The 27,535-nt window shown below is 45.6% G+C and overlaps 1 protein-coding gene across 3 annotated transcripts in view; it reads left to right on the plus strand.

Annotated features, from left to right (window-relative positions):
- Positions 1 to 27,535, plus strand: part of LOC137518075 (micronuclear linker histone polyprotein-like) — a 74,389-nt gene that overhangs the window by 18,635 nt on the left and 28,219 nt on the right. For 2 of the 3 annotated variants that reach the window (XM_068235337.1, XM_068235338.1), the window contains 5 exons: positions 4,179 to 4,265; positions 5,673 to 5,723; positions 7,605 to 7,655; positions 13,188 to 13,271; positions 16,158 to 16,241. In XM_068235337.1, the coding sequence (XP_068091438.1) occupies positions 4,179 to 4,265; positions 5,673 to 5,723; positions 7,605 to 7,655; positions 13,188 to 13,271; positions 16,158 to 16,241 (357 nt within the window). The remainder of the gene's footprint in view (positions 1 to 4,178; positions 4,266 to 5,672; positions 5,724 to 7,604; positions 7,656 to 13,187; positions 13,272 to 16,157; positions 16,242 to 27,535) is intronic. The other variant, XM_068235339.1, reaches the window with a different exon arrangement.

Below are 27,535 nucleotides of genomic sequence, written 5' to 3' on the forward strand. Positions count from 1 at the left end.
GAATGTGCCCCCCGTGTCCTCCTGTTTGCAGAGTAATGTTTGCGCAGGGGAGCGGGCTGTCATCTAATCTTACCACTGATCCTTGCGTACCGGCATCTGGCTCTTCTCTGCTTCCTGTGACATCACAGGAAGCAGAGTGAAGCCAGATGTCAGTATGCTTGGATGAATGGTAAGATTAGATGACAGCCCGCTCCACTGCGCACACATTACTCTGCAAACAGTAGGGCACGGGGGGCACATTCGGAGGGAGGGAGTATTGTATGTGATGCCCGCATCCCGCATCTTGCATTGGCGGCTGGCGCCTCGATCATTTTTCCCCCCTCTCTGCCCATTGCCGGCCGGGACACAAGGTGGCCATAACGGGATATTGAGAGAGAGCCCCCAAATCGAGACCGTCCCGCAGAATTCGGGACACTTGGGGGGCTTGTACAAGGGTGGAAGAGAATTCCCATGATAAAGTAGAGAGTTGTGGGGTCACTGAGGTGGACATGCTGGAGGGGTGAGGGTGCCCCCTACCTGCTCCTCTGCTGCAGTGAATTTAGGGAGAAGTCACAGAAGGACATAGCTGAAAGACATGACTGGTGTTTCCTGCATCTTGTTATAATATGGAGGGAGCATTAGATAATGAAATGGAGACATTTGATTGGCTGGCAGAGCTTACATCAGACTTATTCAATTCACGTTTTCTCCTAGGTGATCACTTTTTCATATTCTGTTCAAAATAACTTTTCAGCATTCTGCAATTGAAAAGGTACCAAAAAAGTAGGTGAAAAAGTACTGTCAAAATATTTTCAAAAGTATTTTCTTACATGCTGGAGGCTTAAATGGCAGTTTATTGATAAAGTGTGAAAACATCACTTAGGAGTAAAAGTGAATTGTATAAGGGCCTAAGGGCTTAAACGGAATCTGAAGTGAAAATAAACTTTTGATATAATGAATTGTATGTGTAGTACAGCTAAGGAATAAAACATTAGCAGCAGAGACATGAGTTTAATACTGTATTGTTTCCAGTACAGGAAGAGTTAAAAAAAACTCCAGTTGTTGTCTGTGCAAAGGAGCTCCACTAAGCTCTCTGACTTTCAAAGTCACAGAGAGCTCTGTCTTCTGAAGCCTATCATCTCAACTGTCTGTCACTGTATTTTGTTTTTTTTTTCTGCAGAGGAAAGTTCAAAAGGTCACTAGCCTGCTCTGTAAAATCATTTAGAATGCTGAGTAGTGTGTAAACTGCAAATATTAGAGAATTATGCAATGTTATAATAAAAAAAACTATATAACTGAAAATAAAAATATGAGACTATTTTCTTTGCTACTAATATGTTCTATTAACTATCCATAGTACACAACCAATTCATTATATCATCATTTTTTTCCTGCTTCAGTGTCATTTTAATGCACATATGGCCCATATGCAATTAATTTTTTCTCCTGAGTTATCTCGTTGGAGATAATCCTCATATTCGCTTTAAAATAACTTTTAAGCATATTACAATTGAAAAAGTACCTAAAAGTTGATGCTTCCTGGTGGTTTAAAAAGGCATTTTATGAGAAGGTGTAAAAATATCACCTAGGAAAAAACTGAGGAGAAAAAGTGAATTGCATATGGCCTGTAGCAGAGGTAGGGAATCTATTTGGCTGAGAGAGCCATAAACACAACATATTTTAAAATGTAATTCTGTGAGAGCCATACAATAACTAAATACACAGAACCCTCCTCTACTGGGCAACTAATAACCCCCCTGGACAGGGGCGTAACTAGAAATCACTGGGCCCCCCTGCAAACATTTGGATTTGCCCCCCCCCCCCCCATAGGTGCCAAATAATCGTAATGGGGCAGCATTTCACTATAAAATAATGGTAATGGGGCAGCATTTCACCATAAAATAATCCTAATGCAGCAATGTTTCACCGGAAATTAATCGTAAAGTGGGCAGCATTTTACCAGAAATTAATCGTAAAGTGTGCAGCATTTCACTATAAAATAATCGTAAAGTGAGCAGCATTTCACTATAAAATAATCGTAAAGTAGGCAGCATTTCACTATAAAATAATCGTAAAGTGGGCAGCATTTCACTATAAAATAATCGTAAAGTGGGCAGCATTTCACTATAAAATAATCGTAAAGTGGGCAGCATTTCACCATAAAATTAATCGTAAAGTGGGCAGCATTTCACTATAAAATAATCGTAAAGTGGGCAGCATTTAACCATAAAATAATCGTAAAGTGGGCAGTATTTCACCATAAAATAATCGTAAAATGGGCAGCATTTTGCCATAAAATAATCGTAAAGTGGGCAGCATTTCACCAGAAATTATCGTAAAGTGGGCAGCATTTCACCCGAAATGAATCGTAAAGTGGGCAGCATTTCACCATAAAATAATCGTAAAGTGGGCAGCATTTCACCAGAAATTAATCGTAAAGTGGGCAGCATTTCACCCTAAAATAATAGTAAAGTGGGGAGCATTTCACCATAAAATAATCGTAAAGGGGGCAACATTTCACCATAAAATAATCGTAAAGTGGGCAGCAGTGACCAGAAAATAATTGCAGTGTGGGCAGCAGTGACCAGAAAATAATTGCAATGTGGGCAGCAGTGACCAGAAAATAATCGCAATGTGGGCAGCATTCACCAGAAAATAATGGGAGCGGCAGGTCAGGGTGTGGAGAGGCAGATCAAGGTTCTGGGTGGGCAGGTAATATTGCTTGGTGGGGCGGGGGGGGGGGGGGGAGGATGGTGAGGTGCTGGGTGGACAAGTGATATTGCTTGGTGGGTGGTGGGGGGGACAGGTGAGGTGCTGGGTGGGTAGGTGATATTGCTTGGCGGGGGGGGGGGGGGAGGATGGTGAGGTGCTGGGTGGACAGGTGATATTGCTTGGTGGGTGGTGGTGGTGGGGGGGACAGGTGAGGTGCTGGGCGGGTAGGTGATATTGCTTGGCTGGGGGGGGGGGAGGCAGGTGAGGTGCTGGGCAGGCAGGTGATATTGCTTGGGGGCTAGGTGGGGGGGACAGGTGAGGCGCTGGGTGTCAGGCTTTATAATGCTGATAGCGCACACTCACCAGGCCAGGCAGCTTCCAGTCAGCTTCACCGTGGTGTTCCACAGCGCGGGCTCGGCTGATGTAATCACTGGCCGTAACACTCACTCAGCCCTCCAATCTCTGCACGCAGTGTCACCATGAGGGCGGAACTGCAGTATGCTGGCCACAGCGGCTGGAGGAGGCGGCGCTCAGCAGGGCAATGTGAGGGGAGGCGAGAGGCGGTGCAGATGAAGGAGGCGGAGATGTAAATATGAAGGCCAGGCACGGAGGAGGCGGCGGCGCACTGATTTTAAAAGTAAACACAGTCTCTCTGGCCGCTCTGTCACACGTCTGTTAGCGAGCCAGAGAGCCATATGCGGGGATGAAAAGAGCCATATATGGCCCGCGAGCCATAGGTTCCCGACCGAAGGCCTATAGTGTTGTGAAATATCACAGATCAGTCTCTCGGAAGTATAGTATAGTATAGGTTTATTTACTGTACAGGAGACATACACTGAATCATAGCAATGTTTGCCTGAAGGCTTGGACAGACAGATATACACTTTGGAATGAATTACAGATTATAATTATTTCACCTACCTTGACCACCGATTGGGTCTGGACAAATAAGTGAACTAACTATTGGGCGACACAAAACTGCATAAATGAATACATGAATATCTATGAATATCTAAGTGTTTTTGCTGAGAATCTGTTATGCTGACAGTAAAATGTATGATATAAAGGAAGTTAGTAATTTGGCTTTTCAGGTGGCCATTTTGTTATAACACTATCAATTTTACTTCAGTAGCTGCGGTAATATTGACCTGCCCAGACAGCGCACAGCAATATTACCCTTGCTACCGGCAGCGTGTACCGCGAGTTACGCTATTAGCGCGATATTCGAGTAGCTTGAGCATTGCTACGGTAAGTGTTACGAACGCTCATTAGTAACACCCATAACCATAGCAACGCTCACAGTACTCGAGTACTGCGGGTCATGCTTATAGCGTAATTCGAGGGTACATGCTGCCGGTAGTAAGGGTAATATTGCCGAACGCAAGCAGTGCACGGCAATATTACTGCAATTTTGTGCATCAAGCCCTATATGTCTCTTATGTTTTCTTGTTGGAAACTGATCTCTGTGGGGCGATTTTGTTTTACAGGATGATACAGGGGCAAGATACAGACAAAAGAAGAAGAAGTCTAGAAAGCCAACAAATACCATGATAGGGAGATCCCTCTTCCCTCCGGTGAGTGGCAACCAGTGGTGACCAGGTTAAGATCTTACACACCACATTCATCTAGACCCGGGGTGCCCATTAGGTAGATCGCGATCTACTAGTAGATCCCGAAGGACTTCATGGTAGATCTCGACCCCAATACAGTTTCTATTCTGTATATACAAATGTGCTCCTGAAATTGTACAAGGGTAGATCATTTTGACTTGCTAATTTTTTAAACAGCTCACCACCTGAAAAAGTGTGGACACCTCTGATCTAGACTCTACACATGAGTGTAGCTATAGATAGATAGTGGCGTCTCGGTTATAAACTTGGGTGACGTAAACTACCCAAATTATATAAAATATACAGCCAGCCATTACCTGCAGTGGAAACTGTCAGAGATCATATCTTTTTGTACTGTTTATCTGCACTAGGCCTACTTTCTTGTTTCTCCCATTCTATCTGCAGTCCCCCCCCCCCCCTTTGTTACAGAACAAGCACCCCTTTGTGTGTGTGCAAAAGCCTCCCACTATCCCATGTGCAGCCCCCTCTTTTTCATGACTAACATCTATGTACAGCACCCCCCTCCCATTCCATGTTCCATGGGCAGAGGTTTTACAGTCGCGTAGTTAGCCTGCAGGCTAATGACATATTCTGTTGCAATGCAGCGGGGCAGAGGGCTGAGGGAGCGCTGTAGTTGTGTTATCATGCGGTGAGCGGGGAGAGCAAAGCTATTGGCTGATGCTTGACCGAATTGACCCGCATGGTGTATTGCTGGCTGGGCGGCCATCGGAGGCTGCTGTACACACACCGGATTATCGGCACAGGCAGTTGTTATCAGCTGTATCAGCTCACTTTAGTCAAGTGTGTGAATGGGCGTTTATACTAATACTAACCTCACTTCCTTCGTTATGCCTAACCCTAACTGCCTATTTCCCCATGCCTGGAGCTATGTACACACAATACATCAGCAGTGTGCACTGAACAGGAAAAACAGCCACAGAGTTAAGGAATTCCACACTGAGGCACACAAATGGTGTGGATTTTTTGTTTTCAGTCACAAAGCTGAATTCCTCTCTTCTCAGCACATTAATTCACTGGCTAGCCAGGCAAGGACATACCATGTTTAGCATAGGTAAACAGAAGGTAGCAATCCTTATTTCCCCTACCTCTTGAGAAAATCCTAAACTGGATTTGCTAACTCTTCTTTCTCCACCCCCTTTCCATTCATGAGCCAGGCCAGGAGGGTTCCCGTAAGTAACCAGCCCAGCACTAGAGGGTGCTGCACTTTCTTGGCAGAGGTAGTTTGAATTGCATTATGTTGTTCAGTAATTGGTACTTATACTCAGTGCGCCATAAGCAAAGGGTCCACCATGTGTATAACGGGAGGCTGAGGGTTCTCCAGAATAATTACTTTCTTGTCTTCCATTCTAGAAAGACGAAGACGAGATCAAAAGTGGTGACTGCAACTTGATGCCACCCAAAGTAAGTGCCATCATTGTCCTGTGACAAACTGAGATTATAATACGACAAGAAATGCCCAACTCAGATACCGTCCTTCAATGCATAGCATACCATGTGGACTATAGCATAATTTGCAACGCTGCTTTGGCTGAACTGAATCTGTGAGCCGCCCCCAAACCCCTCCTCCCATCTTATCAGCACCCACATGACATAATCAGGGAGGAGTTGGGAAGGGGAACCAGCCAGTCTTTCACTGTGAACACAAAGTTGATTATCTGATCCCTCCCACCTCCTCGCAATGCTGCTGAGGTTAACTCTTTGTGGCAAGTACTATAGTCTCATCATCAACTTTTGTCTAGTTCGCCCTAGATGTTGCATATAAGTATTTAACCACTAACTGTAAACCGGACATACTTCTGATTCCAAAAGTGTGTAATAATAATAATAATTCCAATATTTATATAGCGCTTCTCTCCTGTCGGACTCAAAGTGCTTGCGAGGCAGCCACTAGAGAGTGCTCAGTAGCCAGTAGCAGTATTAGGGTGTCCTGTCCAAGAAACTCCTTACTAAGTAGGTGCTGGCCTACAGAACAAGAGTCGAGATTTGAACCCTTGTCCCCTGTGTTGGAGGCAGAGCCCTTAACCAGTACACCAGGGCCGGGCCGAGGCAGAGACGAGAGAGGCTCCAGACTCGGCGCAGTGTAGGAGGGCGCACAACTCACTCAGCTATAATTCCCCTTTTGTGTTTGAAGCAGAGAAAAATAAGAAAAGGGGATACATGGCAGTGACTGCAAGCCAGATAACTAGAGATTAAGGTGTTGGGGGCCCTGGGGCGCTTCTTGGTCTAATAGCAATTAGTGTGTGACGGCTGGAGTGGGAGGGATGGGGGGGGCGCACTTTGGTGTCTCAGCCTTGGGTGCTGAAGGACCTTGTCCCGGCTCTGCAGTACACTATTTAGCCACCAAGTACAAGTGTTCCTTGACACTTACTGACAGCTTTTAAGAGATCAGACATGCTGAAAGCCAAGCCTGAATGCCATTGTGATTTGTCTCCAGAGGTGCTGGAAGCACACTCCCATTACCGTCCCCCACCCCCTTTCCCTCTCCATAGAGCAGAGTATGAGTTATGGCAATAAGTCTCATAGCATGTTTGTACAAAAAAAAAAGCCACCCTAATTCATCCAGAATGTTAGTTTCAGTCTACCATTGAAAGTATGTGACTGTTTACACAATACACCACAAGGTATTCCTGTTTTTTTATTCTTGTCCTTTAAAGAGGCACTTTGGCAAAAAATATGCTGTTCCATTATCCCCACCATCAGTTATGTAATATTGTCAGCATACATTTCACCATAGAGCTTGGGTTAAAAAAAAAATATAGCTCCTAACACCGATTCTTTTCCTGGTCACAGCTGATCTGTGTCAGTAAATCAGCTGTTCCTGGTGCAAAGGGCTAGCTGTTTCCTGCTAACTGCTAGCAGCCTTCTTGTCTCTCTCTGCCTCAGCTGATTCAGAACGCAGCTCATCCCTCCTAGAGCTGTGCTGTTGTTTCTCACATGTAACTATAACCTAACTAGCTAAGTAAGTAACTAATTAGTAGCCAGAAAAAGTCAAGAAGGCTGTTAGCAGGAAACAGCCAGCCTGTCATGACCAGCTGATTTACTGACACAGATCAGCTATGCAGAAGAATAGAATTGGTGTTAGGAGCTTTTTTTTTTTTTTAACACAAGCTGTATGGTGAAATGTATGCTGTCCTTATTAAATAACTGATGGTGGGGATAATGGAACAGCATCATTTTTGCCATGGTGCCCCTTTAAAGCCACCAGGCCAGGCGAGTTCTGAAGACCCCTACTTGTCTTCTCTTGGTTTGGGTAATGTGATAATCTGATTTTTTATCTTCCAGGAGGAACATCCATTTGACACCTCTTCACGAAAATATAAACGGGAAAGAAGGGTGAGCATTGACTTCATTCTGTTTTGGGGGCTTCGGGAATCTGTTGGCCGCAATGTGTTGTGTACAGTGTGACTGAGGTGACAGGTCCTCATTTACAGGTGTGTGTGTTAGTCTGTTATTGCTTTCCCTCTACTTCCGTTCATGGTTACACCCTGACCTCACAGTAGAGCCTCCTAGCATTGCCAGGGCTGTGTTTATGTAAAACCCACACAGGCTTAGGCCTAGTGTAGCTGCTGCCCTAGCGGTGGCTAGATATGGAAGAGAAGTTGCTGTATATGGAAGAGGAGGCTTCAAATGGAAAAGAATGCTGCAAATGGGAAGCAACACATGGAAGAGAGGAGCTATGAGCTGTACAGATGCATTGCTTGCTGTGCCAGGACAATGAGGCTGTTGCTATGGTGAAGGGAGGAAGGATGAAGTGAGGTGCATGAGGAGCGGTTTCCTTTGGGAGCAGAATTCTCCTGGCCGCGGGATTGAGATGGGGGAGTGTGTGCAGTCACACTACGCATGCGCCAACTGGCCAAGATACCGGGAGCCCTTACGGAGGATACAGAAGGTGGAGGATGGCGCAGAGGGAGTGATCAGGCCAGAGGGGGCTGGAGGAAGCCCCAGGTATATATGATTTTTTTTTTTTTTTCATCTCTGGTACACTTTAAGGTAGCCATACGTTTAGCGATTTTGGCGGCCGATTGATCAAAAGACCGAACTCTCTCTGATCAAATATGATCATAGAGCGATCTGTTGGCTGGCATAAATCGCAGGCCGATTCCTGATCGATTCCAGCATGAAATCTTGTGCAAATTTGTTTTGTGACGCCGCCTCGCTGCCCCTGGCCGCTGTCCCCTAATGATTTATGTCCCCCCCCCCCAGCAGTTATATTTTACCTGTCAGCGTCCTCGCTGAGTGTCCTCACACTTCCGTATTTGCGCCACCACATGATTGCCAGCGTTGTAGCACGTGAGGCCCAGTTGTGCTCAGCGTGGACAGCGTGACAGGTAAGATAAAGCATGTCGGCCTGAGATTTTCCAGCATACCCGAAATTGGTTGAATTGTGTTTTGGGCATGCTCTTGGTGGCGCTGATTTTCATCAGATTCAATAATAATTCTCAAGTGGAGTTTGTGGAGTGGCACACCTTACCATAGGTTCTTTGTATGCATAACCTGGATGCGAAGCAACAGCCATATATCATAAGCAAGAAGTTCAGAGGTTGGTTAGCATACGATTTTCAAGTTCAAACTCTTTAGGGCATGTGTCAACACCAAAATGACAGTTGTTTCGGGGCTATGAATGGGTTGTTTCGGCGCCACGCAGGTTCTCCTTCATCAGGGAAGTGCAGACATAACAAAGCTCCCTGTCCAAAAGCTTGTGCTAGGATACTGCGCAGAGCATGCAAACTCCCAGTTATCTGATAGCGAACCCAAGGATGAGAACACATACCAACCATAGTTTGTGTGATATATATCATCTTATTTGAGTTTCTTTTTTTCATGACTTGTCCGGCGAATGAGAATGTTAATACATTGCAGATGCCTTTTATCCAGATTATTTTTAGCGAAGCACATTTTGTACTAAGTGGAACTTACAAAATCAATCACTGCATTAGTGGACAAACCTTATGTGCACTCTGATGGCTCAGAGAAGGCGTGCAGGAGAGAGAGGCGCGGGGAGATTTGGGGGACCAATTTCAGCGAGTAGTAGATGGGTAAACTTAAAGGAATACTATCGATACCCAAGTGTTCCAAAATGACAGTAAGCAAATAATGTCTAAGTAGCTGTGTAAACATTTTCCTACTTTTCATGTTAAATATCAGAGGCAAAAACTGTAATTTATTGAGAGTAGGATTTAGCTATATATTGGGACAAATCAATTGCAGAAGGGGTGTCTGCTTCAATGCACAGCCAGAGTTGCATATCAGACTACAGAAAGCAAATATCAAACATATCAAACTCTGAAAGCAAAAACAGTATGAAAAGCTGTGACAATTAGTTACATTACATTAGTCTGCTCTCTTCAGACACTTCAGTCAGAAACACAGGACACAGGAGCTGCAGCTGTTGGGAGCTCTTGTCTCTGTCACACACAGAGCTACACATAGAGTTAACTGATCAAGTGTGAGGGGAATTTCCCCTCTCCTCATGGCTCAGTCAGCCATCAGTTTTGGGGTCAGTAAACTTTGAAAGTATTTTGCTAACAGTAAACAAAGATAGTTGCTACTAAAATGTATACACCAGTACTTAGCAGCACTTCCCAAACAATTCCTGTGTCAATTGAAAAAAATATGTGAATAGATAGTATTCCTTTAACAATATTCTAAGTTTCGAAAGTGTAAATTACGATAGTAAAATATCGGTAAATAATACAGATATTTTGCTACATCTAACCCTATTGCCACACAGGACCCTCCCTCTACCGATACCTAACCCTCACCACCCCATACTGATGCCTATTTCCCCCCCTCCAACACCTCACCTTAAAAACACCCTCCTGCAGGCCAAACTTGAACCACCCCCCACACCCAACCTGAAACCCCCACGCCTAGATTTACTGTAACTGTGCTCCCCTACACCTTTAAACCCCCCCCCCCCCCTCATGTCCCATGGATGCCCATACAAATGGTCGCTTATAGTGCGAAATGTGGCTGCTGTAGGCACCTCCGTCCCTCTTTCTTTCTCGTTTGTCCCTCTTTTAGGACTGATGTACAGATCTGTGGAAATGTATGTATTTTTCTTCTGAAAAGTGTGTTTAATTGACTGTATTACTTTACTGGTAAACTTTATTACCATCCTTTAAATTGATATGTATATTCTGTATAAGACTACTTTTTAACCCTTAAAAAGCTTCTGAAAAGTCAGGGGTCGTCTTATATGCCGGGTGTCATTGATGCCGGGTGATACGCGATACGCATACGCAACATGCTGACGTTTAATTACTGGGTGATGGAGATTCGGCAGTCACTGCATATGCTGGGGGAGCTCGCCGCTCACGCTGAATGGTTTGGGGCGCCCAGGGTATGGAAGAAAGAGATTGCGCTGTGTCCATAAAACATGCCTCTTCCACCTGTCTGGCCCGCCCTATCCTGTTACCGCCTCTCAGATCTCGCTGCTGAGAATTGTAGTGAAGCGGCGCAGGCGCACATGTGCGAGATCTGAGAGGCAGAGAAGGAGGTAAATAGGATACAGGGGCGGGCCAGACGGGTGAAAGAGGCGCGTTTTATGGGCACAGTGTGATCTATACTTCCATACCGCTCTGATAAACAGGGAGAGCTGACCAATCCGCTTAAAATGGCCCATACTCACGGGCTACTTTTCTGGCCTGTCGCTAGCACACGGTAGCGTGTGCGCGACAGTTCGGCGACAGCTCGTCGCCAGGTCCCTCCGCGTACACATGCGGAAGAGGGATTACTGAAGTGACGGAAGCTGTCGCCGACGTTCCTCCCCTTTGCCGGAAGCGCCGTGGTTTGTCTATTGGTTGCTGTCGCTAGTCCGCATACACACGCAGACTAGCGACAGTTGCAACGAAGTTGCGGCGGCAACTGTCGCCATGCGATTGACCGCCGCCAATCGCCTGGCAACAGCAGCGACGAGCGACGGTTCGGGGTGCGTGCCTCATACTCACTGGCGACCTGTTGTCGCAACACGCGCGTGACACCTGGTTGCGGCGACAATTGTAGCCCGTGAGTATGGGCCATAAGGAGAGGGAATGTTGACCAATCCAACCAGTCAATCACCTGTATACTGTTATATACTGGGTACCACATACAGTACAGCACCAGTATATGATGGTTTTTAACTTTTATTTGGTGTGAGTTGGAAGAGGGGTAGTCTTATACGGCGAGTATACCCCAAACACTATATTTTAACTGGAAAAGTTAGGGGGTCGTCTTATATGCCCAGTCGTCTTATACCCCGGAAAATACGGTATATGTTATTTTTTCATGTTAAAATAAAGGGAAAAAAATAATGATAGAAGGGACCACTGTGGTGCAAATGCTAAAACTACATCTTTGGCTTCTAAATTGATTGTGGCATGCATAGTGAGGGGGTGTGGTTGGGTGGTTGGAGGGGGCGGGTGGCAGGGGTGTGTTTTAAAGTGTCCCTCTTTATTATCTCAAAAAGTTGAGAGGTGTGAAAATGCCTGGAGAGGAAATTCTTTATTATGAACATAAACAGTAAAATGGTCTCCAGTTACAAACAGCTGATGTGTTCTGGACCAATAGCTGTAAGGAAAAGGCAAAACCAAGAAATGTATATGCCTGAAATGTATGCCCCAGCCATAATCAGTATCTACCCTGGGGCGTGGTCCAAAACGTGGGAGGACAGATGCCCCACCCCTGGGTGGGATTCGTATAAATACAATTAAAATCCAAGGTTATGTAAAACGTTTTTAAAATAAATGCATTTAGACAGTGAGAAAATGTGAAAATACAAAAAATACACATTAGATTACATGCAACAAAGAGAGAAATGGAGGGGAGGGCGGTGGAGATGTATACAAAGCCAATGAGAGACAATGGGTGGCAGGTCAATGGCCACAACTACTCATGCCTGCTGATCTTAATGTGCAGAGAAGAAGTGAATGGTGTTTTTACAAACAGGTGCCCAGCCCTCTCTCAGGGGAACTTATCACTGTGGAAGAACTCCCTGAGCAGGAGACTGATGGGTTTTTAGCACCTGCATACCTCCCAAATGAGGTGAGAAGGAAGGACACTTAAGCCACACCCCTGATCACTCCCCGTCACACCCCTAGTCACACATACCATAAAGATTTCATAAGAAAAATATGTTGTTTTATAATTCAAACCACACTGGTCCTTTCTATCCTGCTTCATTTTCCTTCTTTTTAACAATTTAAAATGAGTGATATATCAATTTAAAGGATGGAAATAAAGGTTAGAGTCAAACACATTTTTTAGTAGATATATATATATATATATTTACACAGAAAGAGGGACAAAGTCCTGAAAGCGGGACAAATGAGGAGGAAAGAGGGACAGGGCTCCCAAAGAGGGACTGTCCCTCCAAAAGAGGGACAGTTGGGACCTATGGCACCTGTTTCTATGTGTTAATGGTAAAGTCAAGCCTACTGGGAAAAGTGAGTGAGTCGTAGGCAGTGAAGTTGGCTGTAGAGAAGTCTTGGATTTGAAAAGGTTATGAGGAAGTAACCTGAAAGATATATGGGGTAGCCATTGCTGACTTACTTTGTAAAAATGCTGTTTGTTTAGCTGTTGTGCCGATCCTCTGTCTTGAATTTATTTTGGGTCACCCATCAGCAATATTCAAATCAGGTGTTCCGACGCACTATCCTTATGCTTGTTCCAGGTATGACTCCTGAGCAGCACAGAACCCAGAGGATCAGCATGACCATTAAGGAACTGGTATTCTGTTTCAATTAGGGAATAAAAATCACACACCCCCTATTCCCTCTCAGTTCAGATTTCATGTAAACAGGTCTAATCAGTCATGAGTATTCATCCTTCATAGCCACTCGTACCATAATGAGCATTGCTATGTGTTATCGCTGTCTCTTCTAGAGTGTTTCAGGAGTGCAGCCGCCCCCCAAGCCCCAGCATCCTGGAAAATATGGACCCCTGGATGGGAAAATCAAAGTAAAAAGGGTAGGTGCTTTCTGGCATTTATATGATTTGTTCCTGTAGACATCACCAACGCATACCTCCCAACATTTTAAAATTAGAAATGTAGTATACAGAGGCGCCAGTAGAATAAAAATAGTACCAATTAAAATCAATAAAAGTGTGGGTGGTATGGGTGGATCTACCCGCCCAACAACAAACACAAGCACTGCTATGTGTAAAAAAGTCAATTTAATAAGAACTCCTAATAAAATTGTACAGTTTGCAACGCGTTTCACGGGTCCCAAGCCCGCTTCCTCAGGCAAAAAAACTTTTACAGGCAGGAGCAACTGAAATATACAAAAAACATAACAAAAGACCCAAATGTAAACAACAATCAAAAATCAAAAGTCAAAGATGAACATCTATCAGTATTTGAGGTGAACATAATATATCATATCATAACACAATCTCTGATTATGTCTGTGGGTTCAATGTGCCACAATGTTGTATCAGCATATAATAACGTAACGTATATATAGAAAACAAGAAATACTGCATCCATGAAGAACACAGACATATACTCGTCAGCCATTTAGTGCCATGTGATCTCGCACTTGCTTGATCTACAAACGCATTGTCTATGTCTGCCAGAAACTGGCCATCTTCAATCCATATCCTCATACATGCAAAAAGGGCACTTTATCCTATATATCTATATATATATATAAAAACACACAATATATATAATATACAATACCACAAGACCTTTTCAATAGATGTGTCTGATCCTAAACATGGAAAATTTTAGGGATTCATATTGTAATACCATGCGGACAGGGAGGTGGGGGGTGGACAGACTATCGCATGTTATAGAGGGACAAAAGAGAAGGGGAGTGAGGGGAACGGATAAAAACACTGGATTTGGGGGGATAGTCATCACTTACCAGTGTCCTTGTGCAGACGGGTGTGGCGCCTTTGCTGCAGGTTGGCGCCACACTCGTATCTAAAAAGACTTCCGCATCGTGACGTCTGGGTGAGGGGGCGTGGTGTGTCACGTGTATGGAATAGCGTGACTGAATGGATCTCTAATGAGGGGTTGCGTAATCCGCCTATGGAAACATGTACAGAGCGGAAGTGCGTCAGCTAGGGGTATGATGGCTGAGCCGCCATCTTACTGGTGGGCATAATATTCTTGTGTGATATCCCACATAAGAGCAGTACAGAGCGGAAGTGCGTCAGTTAAGGGCATGATGGCTGGGCCGCCATCTTGCTGGTGGGCATACTACTCCTGTGTGACATCCCATACGGAGATACGTGATGTGTATAGATCTATTTGCGGAAATCCATAGTGGTGGATAGAGGTCCATTCACGGAAATTTGCAATGGTGCATAACAAAGGTACATAAATACATAATTGGAAGAAAGGAGAGGTAAATAATATTCCTTGTAAACATATGGTATAAATAATGGAAAATATACATGCATAAGAATTCATGTTCAAACAAAACAGAGAGACACATATCAAATATGAATAATGAAAAATTCATAATGAAAAATTCATAATGCTTCAAAGGGCAGAGATATATGGGCCCTAAACACACAGGCTGTCTGGGCCCCCGTGCACATGAGGAACACACGTGCACCCACACCCAGCCAGCCTATGGCCGTTCCCCCCAACCGCCAAACCGGATGTGAGGGAACCAAGGGCCCTCAAGGTCTGACCGTCAATGGATTGGATTGTCACACTAGTCTAGTAACCATCCGTGATGGCCCATGTAGAATAAGGATAGATGATAATTAATGAATAATAGAAATAAAAAATATATAAAAAAATATTAAAAAATATATAAAATAAAAATAAAAAATAGTAATAAAATGTAATATAAAATAATGATTATTACCACCATAAAGATTGATTAAAAGAGAGCGACTATTGTGAGCATAGGTCAGGGTCATAAATATCTGTATAAATTGGTCTAGAGTCAAAAGTATTACCAAATTACTGGTAAATTGTGCAGGGACGGGGGAAAGGGGCACTTCTACTTAGTAAGTTCTGTAAGTGTGGCCAGGTCTCCTCCATACCCAATACTGTAGGGTAAGGGGCGGAATGTAAGGTGTGAGACAAATTGGACCTGTATATTCAAAAAGTTTTCTCTAATTGTTCGTTCAGTCCTAGGGGTGTGAGTGTTTTTAATGTTTGGATCCAGTACATCTCTCTGTTTTTGAGTATTTGAATTGCATTTGGTTTCATGGGGTTTACAGCCTCCAATGCTGTAAATGAAACTTCTGTCGTGTTTCTGTTATGGACCTGGTCGAAGTGTCTTGACAGGCTGTGAGTAGCAAGCCCTCTCCAGATATTCCGTTTGTGTTGGCCTATTCTTTCTCTAAATAGTTGGCTGGTGCGTCCAACATATTGTACTTTGCATGGGCAGGTGGCCACATAGATGACAAACCTGGTGTCACAGTCTATATGCTTAAGTATTGGATATACTATATTGTCATAGTGGGATATAATATGATCAGTACTGGTGATGAAGCTGCAAGCAAGGCATCGTTTTTTAAGGCAGGTAAAAGATCCCGCCGGCAGTGTTTCGATCTTGTTATCAGATTTAAGCTTGCTGGGAGCCAGTAGGTTCCGGAGATTGGGCGCTCTCCGGTACGTCATGATTGGTTTCTTGGGGATGTGTTCACGTAGATAGGGATCCTGTTGCAAGATTTCCCATCTATGGGTAAGGATATCTTTTATAGCTGTGTGTTGAGCATTGTATTTCGTGATGAACCGTAATGTTGTGTCTGAGTTGTGGTCTTGTGGGGTATCGTGTGTGGGTCTCGGTTTTGGGGGTTCCATGGCCTTAAATTTTGCATTCTGTATTAATTTCTTGGGATACCATAATGAGCATTGCTATGTGTTATCGCTGTCTCTTCTAGAGTGTTTCAGGAGTGCAGCCGCCCCCCAAGCCCCAGCATCCTGGAAGATATGGACCCCTGGAGAGGAAAATCAAAGTAAAAAGGGTAGGTGCTTTCTGGCATTTATATGATTTGTTCCTGTAAACATCACCAACGCATACCTCCCAACATTTTAAAATTAGAAATCGGGACACAAACCACACTGGTCTTTTCTATCCTGCTTCATTTTCCTTCATATTAACATTTTAAAATTAGTGACATATCAATTTAAAGGATGGAAATAAAGGTTAGAGTCAAACACATTTTTGTGTAAATGCATGTAATGAGAGACAGCGTTTCCCCACTAAGTGCACATAAGAGACAGCTTTTCACCAGTAAATGCACATAAGAGACAGCTTTTCACCACTAAATGCACATAACAAGAGACAGCTTTTCACCACTAAATGCACATAAGAGACAGCTTTTCACCAGTAAATGCACATAATAAGAGACAGCTTTTCACCACTAAATGCACATAATAAGAGACAGCTTTTCACCACTAAATGCACATAATAAGAGACAGCTTTTCACCAGTAAATGCACATAAGAGACAGCTTTTCACCAGTAAATGCACATAATAAGAGACAGCTTTTCACCACTAAATGCACATAATAAGAGACAGCTTTTCACCACTAAATGCACATAAGAGACAGCTTTTCACCAGTAAATGCACATAAGAGACAGCTTTTCACCAGTAAATGCACGTAATAAGAGACAGCTTTTCACCAGTAAATGCACATAATAAGAGAAAATTATCCTGCCGGTGCGATGGAAGGGGGACAGAGAGGAGAAAGATGAATCCAGTAGCACGGGTAGGCAAGAAGCTCCGCCCCGCCGACCCCTCTCTTGTCCATCAGCCAATCAGCATGTGTTTTCAAGTGACAGGCGGGGAAGGGGTGCGGAGGAAACAACCCTGTAGGTAGGACTCATGAGATAGCCCTGCACTTTATAGTTACAACTTTGCCCCGCCCCATGTGTATACTATTGGGGGCTTGAGGCTGTCTGTGGCTGTGCATGTGTGACTGACACAGTGCCCTGGTACCTGGTGGAGAGGGGACAGACACACTAGCTGGACCCTAGGATGTACAGAGAAAAATGTATGCAGCCAGTCTGCTGGTTGTGGAGTAAGTGATTGTGTGTTTGGATTGTGTGTTGTGTGTGTGTACATTGTGACCAGCCAGGGTGCACTGCATTAGCTCAGCTGCCTCAGCAGCATATGGTGACCGGCTGATCAACTCTGCCCCGCCCCTCCCCCCTTTCAATAAGCTGAATCTGTGCAGGAATGGAGGAACAGGTCCAGTGGCAGCATTGTGCTCAGGTGAGGGGACACAGAGAAAACTGATGCAGCCAGTCTCTGCTGACATTGGTGAGAATGTGTGTGTGTGTGTGTGTGTGTGTGTCAGGGGCGCCTCTAGGCATAGGCAGTACAGGCCATTGCCTGGAGTGCCATTGGTCCTGGGGGGCGCCATGTTGCAGAATTAAGCCCCACCCCCAAATTAAGCCACACCCCCTGTGGCTGTTCTATTACTTGCTTCTGCTGAATCTACTTAGCGTAAGTTGCGGGCAGCTGACACCTCTGTGCCTTGTGCATCCTTCTTTCCTCCTTTGTGCCATCTCTGCCTCCTTCTGTGCCCTTTGTGCCTCCTTATGTCCCCTTTGCCTTTATTTGTCCCCTTGTGCTACCTCTGCCCCCCTGTTCCTCCTTTAGTCCCACTCTGCCTCCTTCTGTCTTCCTGTGCCTCCTTCTGTTTCGCTTTGCGCCTCCTTCTGTCTCCATGTGCCTCTTCAGTCCCCATGTGCCACCTCTGTCCCCATGTGCCTCCTTTAGTCCCCCTGTGACTCCTTCTGTCCCCCTTTGTGCCTCCTTCTGACCCATTGTAGAGGGTGCCAGGCCGACCAGGCATGAGTGCTGTGCAGGGAGGACCGCGGTCAACCCCCGCCAGATGTTGTGTCCCCAGATGGTGAACAGGCTTGCGGCGTCAAATAGACTCCGCATCAGTTCACTGGCCCACAGCCTGTAAGCTCACTTCTGCAGCCTTACATTACGTGTATTTTCTGGTGAAACACTGCCCGCATTGCTAATTTTCTGATGAAACGCTGCTGCATTATAATTATTTTCATGGAAGGGTGCCATGGGGGTGGGGGGGGGGGCACAGATTTTCTCGCCTGGAGTGACAACATGGCTAGAGGCGCCCCTGGTGTGTGTGTACTGTGAGCTCTGTCTCCCTGTGTGTGTACCGTGAGCTCTGTGTGTACCGTGAGCTCTGTGTGTACCGTGAGCTCTGTGTGTGTGTGTGTGTGTGTGTGTGTGTGTGTGTGTGTGTGTGTGTGTGTGTGTGTGTGTGTGTGTGTGTGTGTGTGTGTGTGTGTGTGTGTGTGTGTGTGTGTGTGTGTGTGTGTCAGTCCTTTGTTATGATGTGGAGTCCTGTATTGGTTCTTGTGCCTACTTGTCCGCAATTTTGAAGAAATTTGAATATTGAAGAATAAAAGATCGATTGTTCATTTAAAACCCCCGTTATTTTCTGTGGACTGTGTACAATATTGTATGAGGGGTGGAACTATACTATTGCTTTTTAAGTGATCTTGTATTGCTAATGCTATAGATGTACATACAGTGCAAGAGGCATCACTAATGTATAGGAGCCGCAAGTAATGCTATAGATGTACATACAGTGCAAGAGGCATCACTAATGTATAGGAGCCCCAAGTAATGCTATAGATGTACATAGTGCAAGGGGTGTCACTAATGTATAGGAGCCGCAAGTAATGCTATAGAAGTACATACAGTGCAAGAGGCATCACGAATGTATAGGAGCCGCAAGCAATGCTATAGATGTACATACAGTGCGAGAGGCATCACTAATGTATAGGAGCCGCAAGCAATGCTATAGATGTACATACAGTGCCAGAGGCATCACTAATGTATAGGAGCCGCAAGCAATGCTATAGATGTACATACAGTGCCAGAGGCATCACTAATGTATAGGAGCCGCAAGCAATGCTATAGATGTACATACAGTGCAAGAGGCATCACTAATGTATAGGAGCCGCAAGCAATGTTATAGATGTACATATAGCGCAAGAGGCATCACTAATGTATAGGAGCCGCAAGTAATGCTATAGATGTACATACAGTGCAAGAGGCATCAGTAATGTATAGGAGCCCCAAGTAATGCTATAGATGTACATAGTGCAAGGGGTGTCACTAATGTATAGGAGCCCCAAGTAATGCTATAGATGTACATAGTGCAAGGGGTGTCACTAATGTATAGGAGCCGCAAGTAATGCTATAGAAGTACATACAGTGCAAGAGGCATCACGAATGTATAGGAGCCGCAAGCAATGCTATAGATGTACATACAGTGCGAGAGGCATCACTAATGTATAGGAGCCGCAAGCAATGCTATAGATGTACATACAGTGCCAGAGGCATCACTAATGTATAGGAGCCGCAAGTAATACTATAGATGTACATACAGTGTATAGGAGCCACAAGTATTGCTATAGATGTACATACAGTGTATAGGAGCCACAAGTAATGCTATAGAGGTACATACAGTGCCAGAGGCATCACTAATGTATAGGAGCCGCAAGCAATGCTATAGATGTACATACAGTGCCAGAGGCATCACTAATGTATAGGAGCCCCAAGTAATGCTATAGATGTACATACAGTGCCAGAGGCATCACTAATGTATAGGAGCCGCAAGTAATGCTATAGATGTACATACAGTGCCAGAGGCATCACTAATGTATAGGAGCCACAAGTAATGCTATAGATGTACATACAGTGCCAGAGGCATCACTAATGTATAGGAGCCCCAAGTAATGCTATAGATGTACATACAGTGCAAGAGGAATCACTAATGTATAGGAGCCACAAGTAATGCTATAGATGTACATACAGTACAAGAGGCATCACTAATGTATAGGAGCCCCAAGTAATGCTATAGATGTACATACAGTACAAGAGGCATCACTAATGTATAGGAGCCGCAAGTAATGCTATAGATGTACATACAGTGCGAGAGGCATCACTAATGTATAGGAGCCCCAAGTAATGCTATAGATGTACATACAGTGTATAGGAGCCGCAAGTAATGATATATATGTACATACAGTGCTTGGGGCGTCACTAATGTATAGGAGCCACAAGTAATGCTATAGAGGTACATACAGTGTATAGGAGCCACAAGTATTGCTATAGATGTACATACAGTGTATAGGAGCCACAAGTATTGCTATAGATGTACATACAGTGTATAGGAGCCACAAGTAATGCTATAGAGGTACATACAGTGCCAGAGGCATCACTAATGTATAGGAGCCCCAAGTAATGCTATAGATGTACATACAGTGCCAGAGGCATCACTAATGTATAGGAGCCACAAGTAATGCTATAGATGTACATACAGTACAAGAGGCATCACTAATGTATGGGAGCCCCAAGTAATGATATAGATCTACATATGAAACAACCGTCAAATGTCTCAAAGAGGACCTGAACTCAGAACTTCCTCCCCGCTTTAAAAGATAAGCAACAGTATAATAAACTTTATAGTATAGAAAATTGTTCTTTGTTGCAGCTGATACAAATCTTGCAATAAATCTGCAATGTGTCTACTTCCTGCTTACATGGAAGCAGACATAGGGTTAACATCCTGTGTTTACAAATGAGTTGCTCTGCCGAGGCGGCCAGCTGTAACAGCTGAGAGATCAAATTACATTGGTGATTAGTCACAGTTGAGCAGGAATTGGACAAGCTAAACTCTCTAAATACATACAGGGGGCATTTTATCTGTTTTCCTTCTGTCCTGTGCTAGAGTTCAGGTGCACTTTAACTTGTGTCTGATGGGACAATAATCTTGCACAGTTCCAGCAAGCCTTTGTGTAGATCCTTCCTTTGGATCTTGATGCCTCATATACGGTACATGGCTATCCGCAGCACAGGACTCTCTCCCTCCCTCCTGCTGCGCACAGAAGGAATTTGTTGCAGAACATGTTGGATTTCTTCTTGAATTGCTTCCTGGGAGGGACAGTGTGTGATCACATCCAGCTGCTGGGGACAGGCCACATCTGGAGTGCAGTAACAGCGCCAGACTCTGCATTCATGTTATTAGCTTATTGTAAACAGGCTGCATCCAGGCAGCCCAGAATCCAGCAGAGGACAAGGAATAACAAACAGAACGAGAGAGGTTAAGGAAACAATTGTGCTGTAATTTCCAGTGTGAAGCGCTAGGTCAAAGCGTCAGTGGAATGTTAGATATAGGCAGTGGCGTAGCTAAGGAGCTGTGGGCCCCGATGCAAGTTTTACATGGGGCCCCCCCAAGCACTCTATACATAACAATTGATACGGCGCACCAAAACCTGCCAATGGCAACTACAGTGTCCGAGGTGCAAGAAGGGGATGGGGAACAGCTTGTTAATGATTACCACTATTCACAGTATCTATAGAAGTGATTATTATGAGCACAGTACCAATAGGGAGCTAATACTGTATTTGTGGGAAGGCCCCTCGGGGCCCCTCTGGCCCAAGGGCCCCGATGCGGTCGCTACCTCTGCACCCCCTATTGCTACGCCCCTGGATATAGGAGCAATGATGTAAGCGGGATGATCTGGTGATAGTTTATCCAGAGGTGTTTGTCAGGAGGAAATGTGTTGTTACGTCTGTATGAGAGCGGCTGAATCGGGAAAGCAATGCTCAGTGTAATTTTGCCTTCTTAAAGAGACTCCGTAACAAAAATTGCATCCTGTTTTTTATCATCCTACAAGTTCCAAAAGCTATTCTAATGTGTTCTGGCTTACTGCAGCACTTTGTACTATCACAGTCTCTGTAATAAATCAATGTATCTTTCCCCTGTCAGACTTGTCAGCCTGTGTCTGGAAGGCTGCCAAGTTCTTCAGTGTTGTGGTTCTGCTATGAACTCCCCCTTCCAGGCCCCTCTATGCACACCGCCTGTGTATTATTTAGATTGGGGCAGCTTCTCTCTTCTCTCTTATCTTTTACAAGCTGGATAAATCATCCTCTGAACTGGCTGGGCTTTCACATACTGAGGAATTACAGACAAAGGCAAAGCTGTTTGCAGGAAGAAACGAGCAGCCTGAAACTTCAGTGCATGAGAACTGCAGGGGGAAAGAAACACACAAATGATCTCTTGAGATTCAAAAGGAAGGGTGTATACAGCCTGCTTGTGTATGGATGTATTTTCTATGTGTGGACATACTGTACATCAACCTACTTCCTGTTTTGGTGGCCATTTTGTTTGTTTACAAACAAACTTTTTAAAACTGTTTTTAACCACTTTTAATGCGGCGAGGAGCGGCGAAATTGTGACACAGGGTAATAGGAGATGTCCCCTAATGCACTGGTATGTTTACTTTTGTGCGATTTTAACAATACAGATTCTCTTTAAAGAGAGTCTGAAGCAAGAATAAATCTCGCTTCAGACCTCATAGATAGCAGGGGCATGTGTGCCCCTGCTAAAACGGCGCTATCCCGCGGCTTAACGGGGGTCCCTGATCCCCCAAATCCCCTCCATGCAGCGGTGGAGCGCTTCCGCATTGGGGCAGGGCTAACCGCCGCAGCCCTGCCTCCCGCGCGTCTATCAGACGCGTACCTCCGCCTCTCCCCCGCCCCTCTCAGTCTACCTTCACTGAGAGGGGCGGGGGAGAGGCGGCGATGCGTGTCTGATAGACGCGCTGAGAGGCAGGGCTGCAGTCGTTAGCCCTGCCTCCAGGAAGAGCAAAATTTATGACCAAGTTTGGGGGGGTTTGGGGGTGAAGGGACCCCCGTTCGTTTAGCCGCGGGATAGCACACATGCCCCTGCTAACTATGAGCTCTGAAGCAAGATTTATTCTCGGGATGGTCATAGTCAGCCAACTTCGCTACGCTGGAACTACGTGTAGTTTTATGCAATTACGCTGTACATACCCATGTCTATCTCATCATGTCACATGTCAGTTCGGGTATCCTTTAAGTAAGCAACTGTGGTTTCCCATGATGCATCACTCCTGAATATGCAAATGATCTTTTGATGCCTCTGAAAGCCAGGCTGCATATCCAGAACCGCTGGTGTATAGTTAGCGTGTAGCTTATACATTTTACACAGCCAGATCTACCCCACATGCAGATAGCCTGTTTCTGACTTTCTGATCCTAGTGTTTCTGGGTCACCAAGAGCTACTTGGGTATTCTGCCAAATCAGGGAAGACATCCTGGTACCTGCAGATCTGAGGGATGAGCTCCTCTCTTCTAACAGGTTCTTACCAGAATCCCTCGGAACTCCCAGATTCTTGTAGACTTTTAGGAACAGATAATGCGCCCCCCTTCCCAAACACACACCACTCATGGGGGACACCAAGAGAATCATCCCATACTTTGTGACTGCAAACCAGAAAAGAAGGGAATAATTAAGTGCTGCAGAACCACACTGTCTGGGGTCATCACTCATTTCCAAAGCTCAGACTCAGAGTGCATATATGTGCTTTATACCAGGGGTGGGCGTAACAATAGACCCTGCAAGGGATGCAGCTGCAGGCGGGCCTAAAAGCAGCAGGGGGCCCCGTGGGGGAAAGGTTTCTTTCTCCCCACCCTGAGAGACTGACAACTAAGGGCACAGAGAGAAAAAACATTCTGCTCTCTGCACAATTGCTCTAATGGCTTCATCTGCTCAGCCACTGATAAGGAATAATACAAAGTTTTGTAAACAAAGGTTTGTAGACAGTTCCTATTTAGTGTGCAGCAGGCTCTTGTGTAGAGCGCAAAGCCCCCCATCTCTCTGCCCCTCTCCAAGTGCTGTGTACTGTAATGATGCCGGAGAAGTCTGCAGAGCCAGTTCTGCTCCATCACAGATGGACAGAGTGAGTGTAATAAGCTGAGGCTGGGAGCACACTCGTCTGTCGGTTTTCTGTAAGCGTTTTCTGCACACCATGTGTGTCAGTATGTATGAAAACATTGGGGGGGCATTCAAAGTTTTGCAGGGGGCCCAGTAATTTCTAGTTACGCCCCTGCTTTATACTGTAATAATAATAATAATGTTAATAATTGTATAGTGATTTAAACAAAAGTAAATGGGCCCGCTGGAGTGGACACCGGCCGAGGGGGAGGAGAGCAGGCGCTCAAGTGAGACTTAAAAGGAAAGGACTGCGGTCACCTATACCAGCCATTTTGCTAGCGAACGTTCGCTCCCTCCCGAACAAGTTAGACGAGCTGTCTCTACTGCTCGGCAGCAAACCCTCGCTTGGCAGCAACTCCCCTGTACTCTGCTTCACTGAGACCTGGCTGCATGAATACATCCCGGACAACTCCCTCCACCTACCTGGCTTCAATCTCTTTCGCGCAGACCGCGACCAGGCACTCTCGGGAAAAAGCAAGGGAGGAGGTGTCTGCTTCTACATCAACTCCTCCTGGTGCTCCAACACCACCATCCTGCACAAATGCTGCTCCCCAGACCTCGAGCTCCTACTCATTAATTGCCGGCCCCAGTACTCTCCCAGGGAATTCAGCTCCTACGTCCTTGTTGGCACTTACATCCCCCCAGATGCCGACACCAGTAACGCTCTGCGCACACTCAGCGATGTCATCTCAATGTGGGAGACATCCCTCCCAGACTCCTTCTTCATCATCCTAGGAGATTTCAATAGGGCAAACCTTCGCCAGGAGCTGCCCCGATACAAACACATCACCTGCCCTACAAGGAACCAGAATACCCTGGACCACTGTTACACAGTCCTCAAAGATGCGTACAAGTCCACCAGCCGAGCTGCTCTAGGCAGCTCGGATCACTGCATAGTTCACCTGATTCCCACCTACAGAAGGCATCTTGAAACCTCGAAGCCGTCAGTCAGGACCATCAAAAAATGGACGGAGGAAGCCAAGGGACAACTTCAGGCCTGTTTCGACAGCACTGATTGGTCAGCCCTGGAGTCTTCCTGTCTGGAGGAATGGTCAGAAAATGTCACCTCCTACATTAGATTCTGTGAGGAATCATGCATTCCAGCGGCGACCATTAAGATCTTCCCAAACAATAAGCCCTGGTTCAATGGCAGACTACGCAAGCTACGAAAGTCAAAGGAGGAAGCCCACAAATCTGGAACACCAGAGGAGTTCAGGGAGGCCAGGAACACCTTAAAACGAGAGCTGAAGGCGGCAAAGAGAGAATACTCAAACAAGCTGAAAATTAACCTTCAATCCAACAACGCTCGAGAGGTCTGGAAAGGCCTAAGGGCTGCCACGAACTTCAGGCCCACTCCTCAACACATACTTCCAAACACCGCACTAGCCGAGGAGCTCAATAAATTCTATTGCAGGTTCGAGGCCGTACCAATCCACCCCGCAGATCAGGCGCCCACATCCTCTCTCAGGCATCCACTACCCTCCTCTCCTCCACACCCTGGTCTGCATGCCCCCCTCCCAGCACTGGCAACAGTCCAGGAGACCGATGTTCTAAAGCACCTCCGGAAGCTAAAGACAAGGAAAGCCTCAGGCCCGGACGGCATATCCCCATCCTGTCTGAAAACCTGTGCGGGTCAGCTAGCCCCGGTCCTCGCCTCCATTTTCAACAGATCCCTGGAGCTGGGCAAAGTTCCTTCCTGTTTCAAAAAAGCCGACATCATTCCAGTCCCCAAGAAGCCTGGAGTCACGGATCTAAATAACTTCAGACCGGTGGCCTTAACTCCAATCATCATGAAGACCTTCGAAAGACTGGTCCTATCCCATCTGCAGAACCACACCGATCCACTACTGGATCCTCTCCAATTCGCATACAGGGCCAACCGATCTGTGGATGACACCATCAACATCATTCTTGCACACATCACTGAACACCTGGATAAACCCAAGTCATATGCCAGGATCCTCCTCCTGGACTTCAGTTCCGCATTTAACACCATCTGTCCGAACATTCTGCATGACAACCTGGAACGACTTGGTGTTGATCCCACCCTCCGTGCCTGGATCAAAGACTTTCTCACTAATAGGACACAGCTAGTTAGACTTGGCGACTGCTCCTCCAGTGCAAGAACCACCAACACTGGTGCACCGCAAGGGTGTGTACTATCGCCGCTGCTCTTTTCCCTGTACACAAACAGCTGCACCTCATCTGTGGACACGGTCAAAGTCATTAAGTTTGCGGATGATACCACCATTCTAGGTCTAATCGGTGAAGATGGCGAGCTTGAATATCACCGCGAGATTAAGCGGACCCTCGAGTGGTGCTCGAACAACAGACTTGTACTAAATGCGGCAAAAACTGTGGAACTGATAGTGGACTTCAGGAAGAACGCTCCACCACCCAGCCCAGTCTTCATAAATGGCACTGAGGTCACCAGGGTACAAAGTGCGCGGCTCCTAGGCACCACCATCACCGAGAAATTGAAATGGGATGTAAATACCTCCACAACACAAAAGAAAGCCCAGCAGAGACTATTCTTCCTGAGACAGCTGAGGAAGTTTGGAATGCCAAGGGAACTACTGACCAGTTTCTACACGGCGACCATTGAATCTGTCCTTTGCTCCTCCATCATCGTCTGGTACTCGGGTGCAAACGCAAGGGACAGGCTCAAACTCCAGAGAGTTATCAACACTGCAGAGAGGATTATCGGGTCCCCCTTGCCTTCACTAGACCTTCTCCATACTTCCAGAATGAAGTCCAGGGCCAACAGGATCATACATGACCCCTCCCACCCTGGATATCACTTCTTCACCCTCCTCCGCTCAGGGCGTCGCTATAGGTCCATCCCCACCAGAACCACCAGGCGCAGAAATACATTCTTCCCACAAGCGATTACCCTCCTCAATTCAGACCATCTTTCCTACGCCATTTCCTAGCACCTTTCAAGACCCTTGGCACCCCAGCGCATGCCCAATGACTGATCCCCATATGCTCACTCTTGGCACAATGACAGGTGCCTCCAGTACTAAGCGTTGCGGTGCAAGGATGCGGCTGTATAGAATGTAGCTACTACTCTCATTATGTATTGTTTTCTGTGTTTTTTGCACCATGTCGTTACAATATTTGTATTTTAATTTGCTTTATGTTGTTGTGTTATTTGCACCATGTGTTAATTGTTATCTGCACCATGCACCATGCCATCTTAGCCTATTGCCTGTGTCCACAAATAATTCCGGGTGTGGCGCCTGTCGCACTTGGCGAAATAAAGTATTCTGTATTCTGTGATTTATTCATGTCAGACTCTTGAGCTTGAGAGCTGCAGTTACGAAGGGCCCGTTTCCACTAAGTGTGAATTCATAATGTAAATATTTGCATTGAAACTGTAACCAATGAATGTCAATGGAGTAATTTCCGTTGAATGCGAATTTGCCATTGCGGTGCAATGCCTTAAAAATATTGATTGCATGCT

This window comes from Hyperolius riggenbachi, chromosome 5, assembly GCF_040937935.1.
Source record: "Hyperolius riggenbachi isolate aHypRig1 chromosome 5, aHypRig1.pri, whole genome shotgun sequence".
Classification (NCBI taxonomy): Eukaryota; Metazoa; Chordata; class Amphibia; order Anura; family Hyperoliidae; genus Hyperolius; species Hyperolius riggenbachi.